The sequence below is a fragment of the Stenella coeruleoalba genome (genome assembly GCF_951394435.1).
Source record: "Stenella coeruleoalba genome assembly, chromosome: 15".
Classification (NCBI taxonomy): domain Eukaryota; kingdom Metazoa; phylum Chordata; class Mammalia; order Artiodactyla; family Delphinidae; genus Stenella; species Stenella coeruleoalba.
Window position 1 is genome coordinate 72942116 of NC_137161.1, and position 21827 is coordinate 72963942.

General features: G+C 51.8%; 2 protein-coding genes across 2 annotated transcripts; one reads left to right on the top strand and one right to left on the bottom strand.

Moving 5' to 3' along the window:
- On the top strand, positions 1-19824 carry LOC307198519 (integrin alpha-D-like; the record flags this gene model as incomplete). Its single annotated transcript, XM_079945480.1, is given in 27 exon segments — positions 1-10; positions 720-825; positions 2879-2982; positions 3118-3188; positions 3314-3426; positions 5660-5714; positions 5871-5979; positions 6622-6752; positions 7504-7633; positions 10113-10180; positions 10280-10427; positions 10626-10699; positions 11979-12108; positions 12219-12361; positions 12512-12652; positions 12741-12950; positions 13635-13765; positions 13885-13998; positions 14000-14040; positions 15036-15190; positions 15452-15583; positions 16624-16682; positions 16918-16966; positions 18546-18659; positions 18782-18883; positions 19140-19250; positions 19711-19824. Coding segments are annotated over 27 exon segments (2865 nt in total).
- A 1048-nt stretch (positions 19825-20872) lies between these two features.
- COX6A2 (cytochrome c oxidase subunit 6A2) lies at positions 20873-21789 on the bottom strand. Its single transcript, XM_079944883.1, has 3 exons — positions 21517-21789; positions 21231-21367; positions 20873-21146 (listed from the first exon to the last, which is right to left on the bottom strand). Exons 1-3 carry the CDS (start codon positions 21587-21589, stop codon positions 21063-21065), a joined length of 294 nt encoding a protein of 97 aa, XP_079801009.1. The 5' UTR covers positions 21590-21789; the 3' UTR covers positions 20873-21062.
- Between the last annotated feature and the right edge of the window lie 38 nt (positions 21790-21827).

Genomic DNA, 21827 nt, shown 5'->3' on the forward strand with positions numbered 1-21827 from the left:
ATGAGTCAAGGTTGGTGAGAGTGAATTGGACTCCTGGCTGTGCCAGTGACTTGCTGTGCAGTTCTGGGTCAGTCAGCAAATACATGTCCCCTGCTAAGGACCAGGCACTGTCCCAGGCACCAAGACAAGAGAGATGTAGTAGTCCTTGCCCTCCTAGAGCCTGGCACCAGGGACGGGGACATGGAGAACACATAATGACAAATAATTAATCTCAGAATTCTAAGTCTGTTCCCCAATCTGGATCTCAGGGTCTCTGCATAACGAGAAGATGGGGCACGACAGTTTTTAAGTGGATGACCTGGGGGCAGTCCCAATATCCCTGGTGTAATTATTAATGGTGCCCCTTCCACTCTCAGAACGTCCCAGTTTAGACAGTAAATGTACGGTCACTTTATCTTTAAAGGACATTCCTGATCTAAGCTATCAGGAGGTGACTGGCCTAATTTCAGATTGTGGATGTATTTGAAGTGCCCATGACGGGGCATTTCTCTGGATTGTTGCCCGTTGCATTGTGATTTGACTATTTTTGATGGAGGGTAAGAGATGGGAGCCACACAGAAGGCAACCAGGAAACAAAGAAGGAAAGAATGCCCTTCTCCCGGGCAGATGGGGAACCAAGGCTATGCAGGGTGGGTATCAAGATCCCAAGAAGTCAGGGGTCCAGAGGAGAAGGGGCTTCTCTGACTGTCCCTTTCACCTCCCCTTCCCAAATTCCTCAGTCCTGGCTTCTTATCATGGATTCAATTTGGATGTGGAGGAGCCCATGGTCTTCCAAGAGGATGGAGCCGGCTTTGGGCAGAGCGTGGTCCAGTTTGGCAGATCTAGGTAGGCTCCGCCCACTTCCCCAGCTCCACTCCCTTGGCCTGCAGGCAGGTGGCTGCATGCGGCAGCCCAGGAGGTTCCCTGGAGGAAGGGCAGCATGGGCGAGGAGCCTGTACATGACACCACTGACTACTGACCCCTGGCATGAGCTGGGCAAGGACAGGGTCAGCCGTGCCCAGCCTGCCCAGTCCTTAAGAGTCTGTGCTGGCCCTGTGAGGATCCCCGTGCATGAAGGAGTGTGACACCAAATAGCAAATAGGAAACACCAGGACAGGCAGAGAGGGAGGCACTGCAGAAGAAAGGGGGAAACACTTTTTTCCAATGACAAGAGACCCCGCATTTTTATTTTGCACTGGGACCAGCAAATTATGTACCTGCCCTCCCTCCAGAAGTGCACACTCTTGGGTCCCAGAGACAGGGACCCAAGGAGTTGAAGTCACAGTGTGATGCAAGCGTAACCAAAGTCTGGGAGGCAGAAGAAGGGAGACCTCAAACCCAGGAGGGAATTCCAGGAGGACTTCACAGAGGAGGTGGCATTGGCAAAGAGCCTGAGAGCACAGGACAGTTCACTTGGCCAAGAGGGAGCACACAGAGGCCACTGGGTTCTAAATGTACATCCCTCCTCCTTCCTCACCCTGCTGGCAGGCTGGGGATGTGGAAGCAAGTGCCAGGAGCCAGAGTTTTTTTTTTCTTTGTTTGTTTGTGTTGAAATATAACACAGAGACTGAAATGCACAAATCCCAAATCCAACTCAATGAATTTTTCATATGTGTGTACCCAGGTAAACACCACCTACATCAAGATGTAGAACCTCTCCAGCCCCCTCTCGCGTGGGTTCCCTTGGGACTCTCCCGATCACACAACACTGAACAAATCCAAAGAGAGCCTCTGTCCCACTTACCATCACCACCAATTTGTGTTGGGGCCCTATTTTTTAAAAAAAATGAATATAAAACTCTTGATTGACTGCTGTTCACCAGTATTTACAGTAAAGTAAATAATATATATTGGATGGTATTCTGATTGCTACAAAGTTACTGTTTTTCCTCGTTTCTGCTGAGTTGTTACCCAAATACGGGAAGACTGAGCCCACGTCTAAGGAATTGGAGGGTGAAGAAAGACATGCAGATCAATAGTCTAAGACTAAAAGTTGATTCACACATTTGTGCCAGCAGGTCCCAAACGGCTGCATCTCCAGCATCTGATTCAGTTTCATCCTCAAGCCTTAGACAAACAGGGATTTCAGGTTTCCATAAAGAAATGACTCTCTAGAAGGAATCTTGTTAAATGACAATTTAACAAGACTTGCTTGGCTAATTAGTTAAAGTACACTAGTATTTGTCTAGTTTCCTCATCTGAGTAGCGAGGTTGTTGGTAGTGAGAACAATTTTCCAAATTAAAAAATTCTTTCCTCTCAAGGAATTTTGCAAATAAATGGGTGCATTTATATGACTGCAGACATAGATGTGACTTCTGATACAGCTGCTTAAAATGGTCCAATTTAAATTGTTTATCTTATATTTAAATTGTCCAATTAATTACAGAATTATCTATTTGGTTTCAAAAGCTTATGGCTTCGGGACATTTTCCCGCTTTTTCTATTTGAGGTGACTTATTTCTTGGGTGGCTCCGAATGACGGCTCCTAGGAAACAAATTGCGCTGACCTGTGGCTGGGAAATGCTGTTTTTGTTCTGAATAGTATTATTTTGGGTGAATGTTAAAATACACACACACACACACACACACACACACAAACCATTTGCATACACAAACACACATATATTTATGTATACACACACACACACACAAACAAATAAACAAAAAGCCCAGCGCGGCCTTTCAACATACGTGGGTTAGACTCGGGCCCTGATTTTTTTTTTTTGTTTTTTTTTTTGGTTTTTTTTTTTGGTTTTTTTTTGGGGGGCCTTGATTTTTAATAGCCTCACATGTGGCCGAAGCCAAGAGCTTCCCTCATGAAGTCTCACTTCCCCGTGGCACTTCTTCACCCGAAGCGCCTTGTGCCCCAACCCCTGTCTGTCCTGGTTGTGCCTCCGGACTCGTGGTGGGAGCCCCCCTGGAGGTGGTCGCAGTCAACAAAACAGGACGTTTGTACGACTGCCTGTCTGCCACCGGCTTGTGTCGGCCCATCTTGCTGAATAGTGAGTGACTCGCCCCAGGAATCAGGGCCTTCAACCCTCCTACACCAGACCGCCCCCTCCTCAGCCTCCAGCTCGGACTGTCGCCCCAAACGAGGGTGTGCCCTTGAGTGTGACCCTGTGTGTCTGTCCTCTCAGCACCCCCAGAGGCCGTGAACACGTCCTTGGGCCTGTCCCTGGTGGCCTCCACCGATCTCTCCTGGCTGCTGGTGAGGGTTTCTGGGTCCCAGGAGGGTCTCAAGGGAGGAACAGGGGCCAGAGGAGGCTGAGGCTGGGCGAGAAGGAGGGGAAGCGTTCTGGGGGCCCCCTCGCCCACACAGGCCTCTGTCCCCAGGCCTGTGGCCCGACCATGCACAGAGCCTGTGGGGAGAACATGTATGCAAAAAGCGCTTGCCTCCTGCTGGGCTGCCACCTGCAGATCACCTGGACGGCCCCCGCCACCCTAAGGTCCCCTAGAGACAGCAGTTCCACGTGGAGCACGTGCTGGCACTCATGCGTGCAGAGCATGAAGCCTGGGTCTCGGCCTCTTGGGCCTCCTGTGTGCAGGTCCCTTCCCAGAGGCCTCAGCAAGCACAGGAGGGGCTGGGGGCATGGGCTGGCCTGGCAGGAGGGGTAGCTCATGGCAGGAGCCCTAAGCCGGCCAAGCGGTAATGGCTCTGATGGGGCAGGAGGGAGTCCAGCTCTTGCAGGAGGCATGAGGGCCCTACATTTGCCAACAGGTGCAGGGATGCCTCCTGGTTTCCAGAGGAAGGGCCTTGGGGGGGTGAAAATGTGTGGTGAGGACGATAGATCCAAGAATCCAAGAGGGAAGCAGTCCTGGGTCATTCACTGCTGAACTGCCAGGACCGCCCCCAGACTCACTCCTCCCCTTCCAAGGGGAGCAAATGACCCAGCCATGGGGAGTGTGAGGCACAGTTTTGCAGCACTGATGTCATCCACAGAGAATGGTGACTGGGGGCCCTGCCGTGGCTTCTCTCTGAGAGTCTGTCTTTACAAGTTCATCTTCTGTGTCCTTGGGCAAGTGGTTTCTTTCCCTGGGCCTTAGTTTCCTCATTGGTAAAATGGAGCTTAATAATCAAGGTGGCTATTAGGATTAAAAAATTTAATACACATAAAGTGCTTAGACTCCTTTCTGGCACATGTATGTGATCGCCATTATGACTGATTTTCTAGCTGAAGACCATGTGTTCCATCTAGGAGGAAGATACAGATGAACTGGCCCATCTGTGGCATCAGAGGGAATAGTGGGCCCCAAATGAGATCCAGGGACCACTCAAGGCATGATGTGAACCAGAGAAACCATGACGCCAGCCTTGGTGGGCTTTTAGCAGAAAGCGAAACAGCAGCAGAAAGAGGCCCCAGATCAAATTGTGAGAGCAGAGTCTATAGAGGGGACAGAGAGAGTGGAAAAGACTCTTGCGGGTACCAGGCCCCACCTGGGATGTCTGTGCAGCCAGACATTTACTAGATGGTAAATGTCTTTTCCTAGATGTTTCTGGGGCTCATGAGGTGGGATGCTTGATGAAAATGGGACACAGATGTGTAAAACTGGTCCAGACGAGGCAGGTTTGAATAGATTTGGCAAGACTGTGTGCCAGGCAGTACTGGGTACTGGGTTCTGGGTGTGCATCACCTTATAGCATCCTCTCAAGATCCTTGTGGAGCCCAGGATGATCCCCATTTGAGAGAGAAAACTGAGGCTCAGAGAGGTGAGTTTCCACTTTAGGAAGTGGCAGAGCCCAGAGCTTGAGCCAACCTTGCCTGATTGGCTCAGTTCTTTTTCAGAAGGCCATTCAGCTACAGCCAGCTGCCTGCTATGGGAAGCCCAGTGGATGCAATAAAAGAAGCAAGAAACAGAAGTAACATTGCGAGGGTGCTGGCCCCAGGCCTAGTCTGAGAGAGCATGTGGGGGTGGTTTTGTGATGCAGCTAAAAATGTGGGCCCAAGTACAAGACGTGGTGGCAGGGAACGCCAGCTACCCAGCTGTCGGGGACAGATCAAGGGTGAGAAGGGGAGCACCTGAGGGCTTCTTGGCCTGCTGTGTCGGTGGCTGGATTTCCTGGTCTTCAAGGAAGCAGGGAGGGAAGTGATCTTCCGTTTCTTCTGGGCACTGGTGATGTTGGTTGAGTAGGTGGGATGGGTGAGGAGTGAGGAGATGGGAGAAGGCATTCTGCTTCAGTGCCCTGAGGCAGGGTACCACAGCTCAGCATCACACCTCATAGCTGCGGTGGTCTGATCTCCCAGCACCCTGGGACCAACACAGGATGTGGGGTGCTGGTGGAGGCATCAACCGGGTTTTGCACGCAGGCCACAAGCCCCTATGTAAGTCTGGGGACAACCTGAAATGTTTTTTTTGTTCATGTACGTATGATGTGTCTTTCCATTACGGTGTGGACTCCACAAGGGCAGGGACGAGATCTTTTTGTTTTGTTTTTTGTTTTTTGCCGTATGCGGGCCTCTCACTTCTGTGGCCTCTCCCGTTGCAGAGCACAGGCTCTGGACGCGCAGGCTCAGCGGCCATGGCTCACGGGCCCAGCCGCTCCACGGCATGTGGGATCTTCCCGGACCAGGGCACGAATCCGTGTCCCCTGCATCGACAGGCGGACTCTCAACCACTGTGCCACCAGGGAAGCCCACGAGATCTTTTTTAAAGCTATGGTCTTCAATCCGTTTTCCCCAGAGATAGACTTAGAGGCTCACCTGGGAATGTTCTCGGGAGCAACCCTTATGAGAGTGTGAGGGGAGCAGGACTTGGCAGACGGAGAGGGTACATTGTGAGAGGCCTCAGCTGCCCCACGGAGAGCTCAGAGCATGGCCGGATATGGGTTGCCCGCAGGAGCAGGAGGTGACCTTGGGCAAGGCACCTCCCTTTTGAGTGGGGTGACACTTAGGGAGGAACTCTGCTGGAAGCCATCAACGCCAACTTCCTGCAGCTGGGAATGAGCGCCTCCATCCTGGTGGGGGGCAGGTCTTGGTGGCACACCTTAGCATCCGCTGCAGGTGTGTCCTTGGGCCTAGAACAATGCCTGGCATGTGGTGATGATGGTGATAACAGCTACCCCTCATGGGGTGCCAGGCCCTGTCTTAAGCACTTTATGTACATATTCATTCTTTTTATCTTTGCAATAATCCCATGTGGTAGGCACTACTATCACCCATTTTACAGATGGGGAAAACTGAAGCCCAGTGAAGTTATGTAACTTGCCTGCATTCACCACTAAGAGGTGGGAAGAGGTGGGATTCGAGCCCAGGCATGCTGGTTCCAGGATGCACATTCTGAACCGCTTCGCTAAATTGCCTTCCACTGAGCCCCACAGTATCCCTGGTGGTGTATTCAATAAATATTCGTTGACTAAATGAGTTAGGAACCCACCCGGGCCCCACCCTCTACTTCTTCCTCCCCTTTTGTAGGCCTTGTGGAGGGAGGGGAGCAACAGGGATTCTGCTGAAGGGAGAAGGGACTTGGCCAACAGATTTGGACCTCCTCATTGGAGGGTGTCAGAAACTGGGTGGGCCAGGGGGCCTTGGCATCCCTACGCCAAGGACGGCCCCCTGGCTCTGTGGAGCAGAAAGGGTTTCTGGGTCCCAGGAAGTGGCTGGGACCTGCCCATGCATTTCTGATTCCTCCCTCCCTCTCTGCAGAGTGTCCAAATCAAGAGATAGACGTTGTCTTCCTGATTGACGGCTCTGGCAGCATTGACCGAAATGACTTTGAACGGATGAAGAACTTTGTCAGAGCCGTGATGGACCAGTACAAGGGCACCCACACACTGGTGAAGGCTGGGCCCCCGAGGCCTGGGGATTGGGATCAGGGAGGGTCTACCTCTGGGAGGGCCAACCTGGGAGGGGGCCTGGCATTGCTGGGGACTGGCTCAGTGGACTTGTGCCATGAGGAGGCCAGGGTCCAAGGTCAAGGTATGGTCCCAGTGCAGGGCCGATTTGAGCCCTAACCTGAGGAGGTACCCCCATCACATGTACTATGTCCCTGCATGCCACAGGAAATACAACGTTTTTGCTGTTTAAATACATTGAAAGGATTATCAAATCAACTTACTGTGATATTTGACTGAAGGTAACTTGGCCAAATGATGATTTCTTTATTATGTTTTCCATGTAACTCACAATTTCTTTATCTTATTATTTTACTTCCCAGTAACCAGTGTGTGTGTGTGTGTATGTGTGTGTATATATATATATATATATATATATATACAAATTCTTGAGAAGCAAGGAAATATAACCTACAAATTGATTTCATGTATCATAAATTTTTTAAAAAAACCTAAGTTTAACAAATATTGTGGTTGGCAAGGCTATTCTTTGTAAACTATGAAAGAAACATTATTTGGTTTTGATTTTCCAGTTTTCTTTTGGGGCCATTTATTTTTTTCTGGGTCTCAGTATATATTTGTCGGGCCTCAAAATCACATGGAGCATGGTTTGTAAATACAAAATTATTCCAAAATAAAAAACTTCCTAAAAAACAACTCCTGAGCCCCAGGGCCCTCTTCTTGGCCTTCACAGTTCTTGCTGATGCAATACTCAAACCTTGTGAAGACCCACTTCACCTTCAGCCAATTTCAGACCAGCCGGAGCCCTCAGAGCCTGGTGGATCCCATCGTCCAACTGAGTGGCCTGACGTTCACAGCCACAGGCACCCAGACAGTGGTGTAAGCTCCGCCCCATGCTGCCTGTGAATGAGCTGCTACCTCACTGCTACCTACTGCTGGGTCTGCACAGCCCTTCTTAGAGGTTGAGGGAGGCTCTGGGGAAAGGGGCTCACAGGGGAGCGAGGGGGCTGCAGGCAGAGTCCTCCCTGGAGTGTTTCTGGTCCCATCGCTCATTGCCATCCCCTGATCTAGGGCGGGACTCCTCTGCAGCGTGTTTCCCCTTTGCCTGGCTTTGGCTTGGCTGGACCCTGAGCCCACCTGGGCTTTGCTTCTCGGTTCCCATCCTGGCTCTCCGCTAGCTACCTGGGCCACCCTTGGAGTTACTGACTCTTTCTAAGTCTCAGGAAACTGTCCAATGAGGAAAAACTCACAACTTGGTTAGAAGGATTAAGCGAGATAACATGGGTGAGGTGTTTCCGCACAAGAAGTGCGAGATAAATGGTTGGGGATTTTATCCAAAAAATGGTGCAGCTCCTCTTTACCTCCCTGGAAGGGACTCAGGAATTATTTCCAAGTGTCTTCTTTGTGCCTTTCTCCCCACTCAGCTCCCTTCATCCCTTCATCCTCTCATCCCTCATCCACTCAAGTCTCTATGTACCATGTGCCTGCCCAGAACTGGGGGCTAGGTGGTCCAGGAAGAAAATGGCTTAGGTCGTGGGACCACAGTGGAATGTGTGGTTCCCATGGGAAAAAACTGGGTAGAATGTCTGGGATCCTTGACTTCCTGCACACCCTTGGGCACTGCCCTGGGGATGGTGCTGGAGAAATATTGAAAAAGGGATGATCTCTCCAAAGGCACTCTCTTTACTTTTGGGTGGCTTTTCTGCCTTGAACACTGACCTGTTGGGACTGGACAACCAGGAAGAAAGCCTCTGTCTCTTGAGTTGAAAGTCACACAGGAGAGGCATCTCTCCCAGTCCCTAAAGCTCCTCCCAGCAGTGGGCGATGGTGTAGTTCTCATCAAAATCCATCCTCTCCCATCACCTCCCTGCTCCCTAGAGCCAAGCCCAGCTCTGCCACTGACTGGGTGGTTGCTGTGTTTTGTTTTTTTTTTTCTTTTAGAAGTTTCATTACAAAAAAGACAAAAAGGCAACAACATTAAGGAAAGTTTTGAAAAAAAAAAAAAAAAGAAATATTACCTACAGTTCCTCTAGCCAACCATCTTGCAGTATTTTGGCAACAAGAAAGAATAAGTACAAATGAATAAATAAATCCTACTCTCAAAAAGCACAGTGTCATTTCCATCCTTGTCTTTATTTAGACATATTTTATATAGTCACAATCAGGGCAGAAACTATCTTCATCCTGCCATTTTTTTCCATCTGTTCCATAAACCTGTTCCATGCTTCTCTACAGCTTTTATTGTTTTCCTTTGAAATGGCTGTGTACTTTTTCACCAAGGGGCTGGGTCATGATTTGCTAAACCCCTTCCCTAACACGGGACATTTAGGTTGCTTCAGTATTATATCTGGTGTGTGTATGTTATTTGGTGCATATGTGTGTGTGTGTGTTTATTCTGAGTTTGTAGAACTGCATGAACATATATGTTACATTTTTAATCATTTGTAATAGCTACCATAGAATTAATGCTTACCTGTAGGCCAGTCACTGTTAGAAAAGCTTCACCTCATTTGACCCTCAGGATAACCTGATACTATTTGTCTCAGTTATTTATTGCTGCCTGCCAAACCGCTCCCAAATTTAGTGGCTTAAACAATGCCCCTTTTTTTACTACTTTTCATGATCCTGGGGCTCAGCTCTTCTCAGGTGGGGTCTCTCACGTGGCTGTGGCCACGTGGCACCTGAGGCTGGACTATGAGAGCTTCATCCACGTGGTTGCTGCCTTGGCAGGATTGGCTGGAAGGCTGGGCTCAGCTGGGGAGGCTGGGCCTCTCTCTTCATGTGGCCGCTGCACGGGGTGCCTCTAACAGGTTGGCTAGACTTCTCTCATGGCGGCTCAGGGCTCCGCAAAGTGCAAAAGCTACCAAGGTTTCTTAGTTCCATAACTGGCACAGGGTCACTTCTGTTGCATGTTGCTGATTAAAGGAAGTCACAGGCCGGGCTCAATACGGGAAAGGAACCGGGCGTGGCTCACTGGGGGCCATCTTTGGAGACCAGCTATGGTACAATTATTGCTCTCATCTTGCATGGAGAGAAGCAAAGGCGCAGAGAGGTGAAGTAACTTGCCTTGTTGCCTCCTGGGAATGAGGTTCTGTAGTGGATGGAACTTTAGGAACAAGGAATATGAGTACCTTTGTTCTCAGTCTCACTAATGATTGTCAGTATGTATCCATGTCTTAACATACCTGAGTCTCAGGGCGCCAGGACTCCCCAGTCTTTCCAGAGGAGCTTCTAGTGCTGCAAATGATTTCTTCCCAGAATCTCAGTAGAATCACCCCCCTTTTCTTCCTCGATAGGAAAGAACTATTTCGCAGTAAGAATGGGGCCCGTAAAACTTCCAAGACCCCCTGAAATACAGCGACGTCATCCCCCAGGCAGACAGAGCCCGCATCGTCCGCTATGCCGTTGGGGTGCGTCCCCTTCCTCATGGCTCCCCCAGACTCAGCCTGCACCTCCCCCAGGCAGAAGGGCTGGCTGGCTCCTCCTCCTCGGCTGCCTCTCTGCCACAGGTGGGAGATGCTTTCCAGGATCCCACTACAAGGCAGGAGCTGAACATCATTGGCTCAGTGCCTTCGGAGGACCATGTGTTCAAGGTGGACAACTTAGCGGCACTCAGCAACACCCAGAAGCAGCTGCAGGAGATCTTTGCAGTCGAGGGTAAATGGGGCATGACCTTGGGTCTCGGAATTGAAAGAGTCGCGAGTTGTGCCCCTCAGTCCTGAAGGTTCACCCTGCTCATAGCTCACCCCAAATTGTTCCCCAGAACCCAAGCCCCAGACCACATTCTCCTCTTTCTGCTCTGAATCTTCATGGTCTCAAGGTCTCCGGGAGCCCGATTGACCTGTTTGCCCACAGGAACGCAGTCAAAGACAAGTCGCTCCTTCCAGCATGAGATGTCTCAAGAAGGCTTCAGTTCCGTCCTCACAACGGTGAGTGGAGTGTGTGCTCGATTAACGAGTATCAGGCACCAGCCCTGTGTTGGGAGCTGGGAACCAGAATAAACAAGAACGCAGACCCTGTCCTCAAGCTCACCATCTAGTCCGGGAGAGACACACAGGCAGTGTATGTAGGTACAGAGAACAGGATAGCAGAGGTTCCTCCTCTCCTGGATCGCATAACTAGTGGGAGGCGGTGACAAACGACAAACAAACGAAAGACTTTCAGGTTGTGCTAAGCATTGGGATAGAGAAAGAGAGGTGTCAGAGGAGGCCTAAGGAGTAACAGCTGAGGCTGAATGATGAGAAAGGGCGAGGCCTGGAAAAATATGGCGAGAGATTGCTCCAGGTAGAGGAAAAAGCAAGTGCAAAGGTCCTGAGTCAGGAACAAGGTTACTGTACGAGAGAGATAGAAGGGCCAGCACAGCTGGAGCAGAGTGAGCTAGGGGCAGCGCGGAGAGAGGGTGGGAGAGATGGGAAAGACCAGCCCGTGCAGACCAAAGAAGTGACAATATAGACAGACAATTGTCTGAAAGTAGATGTGTGTTCAAAATATCCAGAGAGATTTGCTTCAGAATAACTTTGAGGGCAATTGAGGGGGACGTAGACGTGGAACAAGGTTTGTCATGAGTTAATCACTGATGCTGGGTCACGGGTTCTTACGGATTCATTACACATTTCTTTCGACTGTTAATGTCCTAAATTAGCCATAAGCAAAAGTTTGCAAAGGCAATAAGCATTCAGAGGAGGAAATGCCAATCCCTTCCTGAGGGAGCCTAGGAAGACCTCGCAGAGCTGACTTAGAGGCTGACTCTTCCAGAGAGAGGAGCTGCGTCCCAGAAAGAGGAGAGAGGAGCGTCCAGGCCAGAGGCTTGGTGTATTTTGGAACAGAGTGTCACTGCGCAGGCTCGATTGGGAAGAATCCTAAATGCCACCCTCAGGAGCTTGCGGGCAGTGAGCCTCCATGGTTTGCCAGCAGGGTGGTGGCTGCACGTTTGGGTTGGAAGAAACCCAACTCTGGGGCAGTAGATGAAACGGAGGAAAGCAAGCTAGGAGGCAGGAAGGGCAGTGGGTGAGAGGCGCTGGGGTGACCGTGATGGCGGCAGTGGGGACGGACTGAGAGATGTAGGAATCAGGGACACGGAGGCTGCTGGTGAGAGCCAGGGAAGAGCAAAGAGAATTCCACATGATGGGCGGAGTCAGTGGCAGCCATTGCTTCTGAATAGGCTGTCTTCTTCTTCTTCCCACCTGCTCTGGAATCCTTTCCTCCCAGGATGGACCAGTTCTGGGGGCTGTGGGGCGCTTCAGCTGGTCTGGAGGTGCCTTCCTGTACCCCGAAAATAGGAGCCCCACCTTCATCCACGTGTCTCAGGAGCACGCGGACATGAGTGACTCTTACCTGGGTGAGGCAAGGCTGTGGTCGGAGGGCCGGGCGGGAGACGGGCTGCCTGGGAAGGGCAGGGGCCCGGGGGTGGGGAGTGGAAGCCTCTGTGCTGAGGCCTGGTCCCCTCAGGTTACTCCACAGAGCTGGCCGTTTGGAAGGGGGTACACAGCCTGGTCCTGGGGGCCCCCCGCCACCAGCACACCGGGAAGGTTGTCATCTTCACGCAGGTGTCCGGGCAATGGAGGCTGAAGGCTGAAGTCACAGGGACCCAGGTTGGGTGTGGAGGAGGGTCTCCAGGGACAGAGAGGGAGATGAAGGGAGTGCGGGACCCAGTAGGGAGGGGCCGGTATCCGGGGAGAGGCGGGACCTGGCCCAGCGTGGGTGCAGGGGTACGCAGGATGACTCCACGCTCTGCCCTCCAGATCGGCTCCTACTTCGGGGCCTCCCTCAGCTCCGTGGACGTGGACAGAGATGGCAGCTCCGACCTGGTCCTCATCGGGGCCCCCCATTACTATGAGCAGAGCCGGGGCGGGCAGGTGTCCGTGTGCCCCTTTCCCCGGGGGGTGAGTGGCTGATGAGACCCGGGCTGGGTGGGGTCTGGGTGTGGAGGGGTCACCTGGGGTGGGACCTGACACTGTTTGTGTTCTGCAGAGGGCTAAGCGGCAGTGTGGTGCTGTCCTGCGAGGGGAGCCAGGCCACCCCTGGGGCCGCTTTGGGGCAGCTCTGACGGTGCTGGGGGATGTGAACGGGGACAGGCTGACGGACGTGGCCATCGGGGCCCCGGGAGAGCAGGAGAACCGGGGTGCTGTCTACCTGTTTCACGGAACCTCGGGACTGGGCATCAGCCCCGCCCACAGCCAGGTGAGGCCCCTCTGCTTCAGCCTCTTCTGTTCGCCTCCTCCCCGCTGTCGTAGATTCGCCTGATGCCGCCTCCTGTCACCGGCTTCGGCAGTGACCATTCCCTTCCTGCTTTCAGTGGTTTACTTTCCTGAATTTCCCCAGGCCCAGCTAAGCACAATTCTCTTTTCTCTCCTTTGCCTCCAGACTTCAGAGTGTGTGGGCAGCTTAGTAGTTAAGAGATCACAGGCCCCAGGTCAAATGCCTGACCAGCCCTGTGAGCTGCATGGCCTCAGTCAAGTGATCGATTTAGCCTCTGTGAGCCCTGGTTTCCTTCTATGAAAGGATGAGCAAATTCTATTGGCTTCTTGTAAAGATAACTCCGTGAGAGCACTAAGCACTCCATTCCTCAAATATTTATGAATGAACATACGTAATTTATGAATCAACGTGTAAACGATGAATAAATGAATCTATTATGCTCCCATCATTACGCTTTGATTTTGTCATTGGCCTGCACCTTCGTGGTGCTCATTGGACCCAAAGTGCTCTCCTCTCTGCCTGTGGACTGTGGGGTCCTCACTTTGCTTGCTCTCCCTCCTCCCCGCTCTTCAACTTCTCTACTCAGTGTCCTTTCCAAATCTTTCTTCCCCAACCTTTCCAATCCCCTTTCCTTGATTTGCACTGCTTTTATCCTTCCCTGGCCACTGGATTGCAGGCTCCCAGCTCTCCCCCAGGCTCCAGTATTTCGGGCATTCACTGAGCGGGGGTCAGGACCTCACCCAGGATGGACTGGTGGACCTGGCCGTCGGGGCCAAGGGGCACGCGCTGCTGCTCAGGTGAAAACTCCCCTACTCTCCCCTTGCCTGCCCCTTGTGTCTGATTCACTAAGCTGCCCCCTCCCTTGTTCTCCTTCTGGGGGCCAGAGGCCCGCCCTCAGCCCCCCATGCACCCTCAGGAGCCTGCCGGTGCTGAACGTGGAGGTGGCTATGAGATTCACACCCCCGGAGGTGACAAAGTCTGTGTACCAGTGCTGGGAAGAGCTGCCCACCGCCCTGGAAGCTGGGGACGCCAGTCTGTCTCACTATCCACAAAAGCTCACAGGACCAGCTAGGTGAGTTTCCTCCTGGTAGACCCAGACCCTCACTGCCCCCGAGAGGCCCCCAGCCCTATATCCTCAGGACAGAATGAGCCCAGGAACCCAAATCTCACCTCCATGTCCACCCAGCTGTCCTCCTCCCTCCCTCTTCCCACGCCCGGGCCTCTAGGTTCTGTCTCCAGGACACATCCGAGGTCTGCTCTCTCCGCCGCCTGCCTCGAGGACAGGCTTCGCCTTCCCACCCACTCTGAGCTGTGCCCACGGCTATTCTTGCACGCCCCCTGCACTCTCCACAGGGAACTACAGCGATTGGTCCTAAACACTGTTTAACACCCCTCAACCGCCCCTTTCTTGCATTTATAAAGACCAGAAGTTTTGCCCACAATGATCCCATGATTTGGTCCCTCTCTGCCTTTCCAGCCTCACCTTGTCCCCTTCCCCCCTACGCCATAGACTTCTTTTCTTTTTTGGCCTGGCCATGTGGCTTGTGGGATCTCACTTCCCCCATCAGGGATTGAACCCAGGCCCTCGGCAGAGAAAGTGCAGAGTCCTAACCACTGGACCTCCAGGGAACTCCTTTTTAACTAATGTGCCAACCTCCCTCTCCCTTCTGGTCTTAGCCACTATTCCCAGAGTCTGGGATTTTCTCCTCCCCGCTTTTCACCTGACTCCTTTTCATCCTCCAGGTTGGAGCTCAGACAAGGCCCATCCAGGAAAGCATCTCTGACCCCCAGCCTGAGTTAACAAGCCCTCTTGGGTACCACTGAGGACCCCACCCTTGCATGGATCTCGCTGTGATGTTATGTCCTATGTGCTGGTCTCTGTTTCTAGGCTGTGAGCTTATGAGGGCAGGGACCATAATTCTCCACCTTCCCCACGTGTATCCCCATCACCTGGTACAGTTCATGGCCCACAGAAAGCGCTCAGCAAGTCTTTATCGCACGAAACAATGAAAACAGAACATTTGCGCTTCTCTCACTTTCCGTCTTCCATTCCCCCTTCTGCTTCAGGTGGCGTCCGAAGCTCTGTCATGTATGATCTGGCGTTGGACCCAGGTGGTCTGATTTCTCGTGCCATTTCTAATGAGACCAAGAATTGGACTTTGACTCGAAGAAAAACCCTAGGGCTGGGAGAGCACTGTGACACCATGAAGCTGCTTCTACCAGTGAGGACTTTGGGTTCTGGGAAAGGGAGAGGGAGGAAGGAGCCCAAGGCTAGCCTCTGGCATCTCCACTCCCTGCTGAGTGAGGTGGGAAGGGTGGGAGCCTGCAGCTGGAGAGGGGAAAGTCGGGCCCGAGGAACCTGGCTCCACAGCGTGGATGGGGTGCTGTCTGGACAGCGGGGCATGGATGCAGCGGAGGAGAAGCCCAAGTAGTAGCAAGTAAGGAGGAGGAGAGCGGCTTCTTGAATGCCCCTTCTCCCTCAGGACTGTGTGGAGGACGTGGGGAACCCGATCATCCTGCGACTCAACTTCTTCCTGGTTGGGGAGCCCACCTCCTCATCTCAGAACCTGCGCCCTGTGCTGGCTGTGGGCTCACAGGACCGCTTCACTGCCTCTGTGAGTCTTCCGATGAAGTCCCAGGGGTGTGCTGACTTTCACTGTGTCTCCATGTGCTTAAGAGCCTACAGTGGCTCCCACCAACCACTTCAAATCTAAAATACTTCCACCCAGTTACCACAGCCCTGCCCAGCTTGGATCCCTACACACATCCCAGCTGGTTATCCACTTCACCCCAACATAAACTCTCTGGTTCTCATTCTGCAGACCCTTCCCAACTTTTCTCATTTCTATCCATGTCGTCTTTCTTCCTTCCTCCTTTCCCTCCTTCCTTCCTTCCTTCCTTCCTTCTTTCCCTCCTTCCTTCTTTCCTTCCTTCCTTCCATTTTCACATTACAATTCCCTTATTCTTTCAGAGGAGGCACTGTCAAGGGATCATAGGTACCTAGAACTGCTCATAGTTTTCCTAGTAAGGGCACATAATAAACAGATTAAGACATTGTTTGGAAGTTGATTTTTACATCCTTCCTGCATGCCATATTTCTTATTTGGAAAACATCGCCTTCTCTCCACCTCAAAGATCTCCTCTAGTCCCCAAAGCCCCAGTCTGATCTCCCTCTCTTTTGAACACTACATTCAGCATCTGTCACCTCTTCTCTGGCCTCTTGTTGTGTCATGGTGATACCATGCCAAATACCATGTGACTGGACTCATAGCAATCTGTGTCTACTTCTGTGGCTCCTTTGGTATTGAAGGTTCCTTGAGTGCAAGAACCGTGTCCCATTCACCTGTAGTTCCCACCTTTCCTGACCCAGAACCTGTTCCATCATGGACAATCTATAATGTTTGTTGAATGGTTGTTCCAGTGTGATTTGGATTTGACTCCTCAGCTAAGCTTTCTGTTCCTTGAAGCCAAGGATCTTCTCTTATCTTCCCTTTATATTCTAACTGCCCCTCCCTCATTGCCCTACTTGCCAGTGTTTAGCACGGTGCTGGGTGCAGGGTGGGTGCTAATACTCAATGTCGATGAGTACTCCTAATGAGGGGATTGGAGATGGATTAAGACATGGATGGGAAGAGAATATACTGTTTTGCTGCAGCTCCCCTTTGAGAAGAACTGTGGGCAAGGGGACCTGAGTGTCAGCCTCAGCTTCTCAGGGTGAGTGAGCTCTATCTCCTTTTATAGCCAGACACTCAAGCTTTTGGGTCTCCCATCCTCATAGGATGAGAAGTCCTTGTGTTTCCCTTTGGCTCTCCTTCTAACAAAGAAAAGCTTTTGATTGGACAGTTATCAGCCTGTAGCTCGTGAGTTCCCACAGCCCTGCCCCTGCCCCTGATTCAATTCCAATCTACTTCCTTGAGTCTCTGTCCCAGTCTTGTCCTTCCTTGTTCAGCCTGCAGACCCTGGTGGTGGGGAGCTCCCTGGAGCTTCCTCCAAGCCTAGTACCTCGCCCTGCAGGCCAGCCTGCTCTTTTGAGGATGGATATCTAAGCTAGCCACTCTGATTCCCCACATGGCGATTCTTGTGACCAGCCATATATTTATACCATAGCACCATATCCCACAATTCTTGGTTCTTCTCTGACGAACTGACCTGCTGGTGGGACACACATACTTTGCCACCACTGTGTATCCTCTTCTCTCTCTCCAAGATGCAGGCTTCCTTTAACATGAAGCCAGTTCCAGCCTTTGTGCTAAACACGAATACGCTGAATTGAAGCTACTAGATTAAGACTGAGGCTTTTCTGAGCACTCTGAAGTGGGGAGCTTGTGCCCAACAGGATATGGTCTGTCACCACACAGGGTGAAGAGAAGGTCAGGTTCTCACAAAACTCAGAGGACAGCAGAGATGTGAGAAACTGTTGGGACGGTTTTTAAGAGCCCAGGGCTGAGCAGGCCACAGGAAAGGCAAGTGTAGGGCTGCTGCTCTGGGTTCTAAAGGTTGGGGAAGGGGCCAGGCTGGGAGCACGACAAGGAGCCCCACCCACCTGGCTGAATTCCAGAGGCTTTAGGGTTGATCAGAAGCTTATAATATTGCCATGGGACAGAGTTTGCTGCTGCTGCTGCTGTGCCAATTTTCAGGGGAACTAGAGAGGGGGTTCAGGCAGTGTCATTGCCCTTCCAAATTCCATGTGTGAATTTCCCCTTCTATCCACGGGAAAACACTGAAATTTACAATAAGAGCTTACAGTCATATATACTTACGATATGCCAGGCCTTGTTTTAAGTACTTTACATGTATTTACATTTATTTAACCACTCTATTAGCTCTGTGATATAGCTATTGTAAATTTATTTATTTATTTATTTATTTTTGGCTGCGTTGGATCTTCGTTGCTGCGCACGGGCTCCCTCTAGTTGCGGCGAGCGGGGGCTACTCTTTGTTGCAGTGCGCGGGCTTCTCATTGTGGTGGCTTCTAACGTTGCGGAGCACAGGCCCCAGGCTCGCTGGCTTCAGTAGCTGTGGCACGTGGGCTCAGTAGTTGTGGCTCCTGGGCTCAGTAGTGGTGGCTCGCAGGCTCTAGAGCGCTGGCTCAGTAGTTGTGGTGCACGGGCTTCACTGCTCCGCGGCATGTGGGATCCTCCTGGACCAGGGCTCGAACCCGTGTCCCCTGCACTGGCAGGCAGATTCTTAACCATTGCGCCACCAGGGAGGTCCCGATATAGTTACTGTTATACACCTTTTTGCCAACAAGGAAATCCAGAGGTTTTTACCCCTGTCATTCAGCTGGTAAGTGGCAGAACCAGGAATCAAACCCAGGTGGTTTGGCTCCAGAGCTGTGCCCATGGCCATATACTACATGCCTCTCCAAGGACTGGAGAAGCTGAGTGATTTACTCAAATTTGAAAAGAGGTTTAGAACTGGAAGATTTTAAGGTGGGAAAACTGAAGCAGAGAGAGAAAGGGGTAGGATGGGGATTGTCCATCTATTCCCCACCCCAAATGTGATAGATTTCATTTTCTCTTGTGGTTCCTCCTTAAGTGAAGACCCGCCTCAGTTTCACTCCTCTCCTGTCCCCAGGACTGCTCCACTGCTGCCTGCCTGAGGTTCTGCTGTGATATCCCCTCCTTTGGCGTCCAGGAGGAACTTGACTTTATTCTGAAGGGCAACCTCAGCTTCGGTTGGGCCAGCCAGGTGTGTCCCTTCCCAGACTCAGGTGGGGCCTGATGTGTCTGTGCCCACCTCAAGCCAGGGTGTTTCTCTAACCCCAAGCCCTCCCCAGAGCTAGTTCCCAGCCCTCCCCTTCTTTTTTGTAGACTTTGCAGAAGAAGACATGTGTCGTGAGTGTGGCTGAAATCATTTTCAACAGATCCATGTATTCCCAGCTTCCAGGACAGGAGGCATTTTTGAGAGCCCAGGTAGTGACCGTGTGGTAGGCAGTGACCAGGCTGATCAGACAGCTCCTGATGCTAAATCTGTGATGCTGGGTGGGGGGCTTGCAAGCCTGGAGGGAGGAAGGATGGAGGTCCCTAGGCAGGCAACTGTTCCTAAGCCCATGAATGCTTCTGTATCTCACCCCTTGGAGCAGAGACTGATGAAGAAAGGGAGGGGGTTAAAGATTGGGAAACTGGGAGGAGTCTGGAACAGCCTGATACTTTCTGATCCCCAAATCAGGTGGAGATGGTGCTAGAAGAGTATGAGGTCTATAACCCCATCCCCCTCATTGTGAGCAGCTCTGTGGGAGGACTGCTGCTGCTGGCTCTCATCACAGCTACACTGTACAAGGTGAGTGTTTTCATCACACTCTCGACACCACCAGCACCCAACCCCAGCCCTCCCACAGACAGGCGGGTATAGCAGGGAGAACTCAGACAGTGAAGTCAGGCAGGTCCAGGTACACATTTTCGCTCTGACTCGCTGTATAATGTCAGGCAAGTTGCTCAACCTTCCTGAGCCCCTTTCAACATTTTCGAAATGAAATAATGCCTACATCATAGAGTGACTGAAATGAGACAGACATGAGGCCAGGGTATGCAGAATCTTTGCTTTTCTGCTGTGGATGGTGTGTACGGCTACTGAGCTGGGCATAGAGAAGACACTCAGTACGTGATAGCTGTTGTTCACATAAGTGTTCTGGCACACAAATACAAGTCAGTTTGGCTTCCTTCTTCTGTCTCAGCTTCTTCCTACTCCCAACTTCCTACCCTGCCCTCTGATCCAGATTTTCTGATTTATTTCCCCTCAGTGTGGCTTCTTCAAACGTCAATACAAAGAAATGATGGGTGACAACCCTGAAGACACTGTCACATTCAATGGGGAGTATCTCAGCGGTGAGGCCCCCAATCAGCCTTTGTCCTAAGAATCCACTTTCCCATTTAGCTGTACCCCCATGGGCTGACTTCCATGGGAGTAACTTCTGTGTAGATCTGGACTGGCCTGAGCAACTTGCCAGGTGCTAAGCCATCTTCCCAAGGCATCGAAAGGTTTTTATGTTTTTACGTATCTACCAGACTTCAGTGATGACCCACTTTTTACAGAAGCGGGCATGATGCCAGCATGAATTCTCATATGTATAAGAACTGTCACATTAAATGAGGATGTTTATAACACAGTTTCCTTGTATGAAAGAGCTCTAATCTAGGGACCTGAATGCTGTTCTAGTAAGGGGGGAGGGGCTGCTTGTGGGTACAGAAAATGTTCTCTCTTTCTCAGGTGACTGGGGCCTGTGAGCATCTTTTCTTAATGGTGCCGTGACTAGTTTCAGGAGAGGAGGGCAAAATAAGTTGTGTGTGTGTGTGTGTGTGTGTGTGTGTGTGTGTGTGTGTGTGTTTGTGTGTTGGTCATGGGTTTCAGCTTAGGCGTCAGGCTCCTTGGTAATGGCAAGTGAGCTGACTGTCCTAGGAGGTGAATGAAATGTCCAGAGCTTGTCTGAACGAACATCCCCCTTGAATGGGGTCCCCCAAAACTAGGAGAACCAGGCTTCCAGAAAGGGAACATCTAATTTCCCCCAACTAATACAGAAGACCCATTAAAGGTGGTCATAGCGAATGACCAAAATATTCCAAATCCAGAATTAGGTCATGAAGATCTACACAGAGGGCTGTAGATCCTGTGTTTGAAATCACAATTGTCTCTAGACAGCGGGAAATCACAGAGGCCCTGAATGTGTGTCAGGAAAAGAGTGGTACCTCAGGATCTGCAGCCCTGAGTCTCCACCGGGCCTCCGACGAGCTGCCTGAATTTAAGTCATTTAATCTCTGAGAATCTCATATTCCTCCTCTGGAGAAGGTGGAACCAAATTTAGACCTTGCTCCCAGAGTTACTGTGAGAAGTCAGTGTATATTAAAGCCCTTTACAGCCTAGAGCCCTAATTATTAATAGGTGAGAGGGGAGGGGCCATCTCCTACCTGTCCATCGAGGCTGTTCCCTCGAGTCCCTCCCAAGTCAAGGTCTCCGGAAGAGCACGTGGAGCGCCCACTGCACTTCGCGCACAAGCCCAGCTCTAGCCATGGACGCCCCGCCCCGTGGTCCCCATGGAGCCCACGGCCACACACGGCTTCCACACTTTTATTGCGTCTGGGGGAATCGTCCAAGGCCTCAAGGCTTTTCGTAGCCCGTGGGCAGAGGGTTGACACGGGGATTGTGGAAAAGAGTGTGGTTGCCGTCTCCCCAGGAGTAGGGCTGTGGAGAGAGGGAGGGGGGAGCGAGGCGTCAGCCTGGGGGTCCCCCGCACCCCCTCGCTCGCGCCCGCGCGGGCCAGTGTACCTTGGAGCGGATCCGGAGGTGATGGTAGGGGATGAACTCTGGGCGCTCGTGGTGGCCCGAGTGGAGCCAGGAGTTGAGGGTGCAGAGGGCCACGCTCGGGAGCGCCAGCACGAAGGTCAGGAGGCGCCAGGTGCGGGCTGCAGCGGGGAAAGGCAGGGCTGAGAGAGAGACGGACTGGGCGGGAGGGGGAGGCGTCGCCAGGACCCTGGAACGTCCCAGAGGCAGGAGTGGGGGACAGATGGACAAGGTCAGGAAGCCACAGGGTCAGGCCCTGGCTGCAACTCACCTCCTGTCCCTCCGTGGTCTCCCTTGGCCGCACTGGCCAAGCCCCGACCCAAGGACCTCAGAGGCAAAGCCATGTCAGTGAGAGAAGCTGGGGACAACGGCACCGTCCTTTCCTTCTCCTTCACTGAGGCCTCGGTTCCCCTCCCCTCTGTTCCGGCCAATCACCTGTTGAGTCTGTAACGTGGGTGGCTATTTTTAGGGGGTTTCTATATTTAAAACGAGGCCCGCCTGGAGGTCTTTCTCTCCAGACAGCTGCTGTACTGTGCCTCTTATTTTGGTAAGGGGACATTTAAAATACAATATGCCATTCTT

Excerpts from the sequence above, each read along its gene's own strand:
- COX6A2 (XM_079944883.1), bottom strand. The coding sequence starts at position 21,589 with ATGGCTTTGCCTCTGAGGTCCTTGGGTCGGGGCTTGGCCAGTGCGGCC. Across the intron at positions 21,368-21,516 it reads AGACCACGGAGGGACAGGAG|CCCGCACCTGGCGCCTCCTG; the intron begins GTGAGTTGCAGC and ends TCCCCGCTGCAG. Across the intron at positions 21,147-21,230 it reads ACCTCCGGATCCGCTCCAAG|CCCTACTCCTGGGGAGACGG; the intron begins GTACACTGGCCC and ends CTCTCTCCACAG.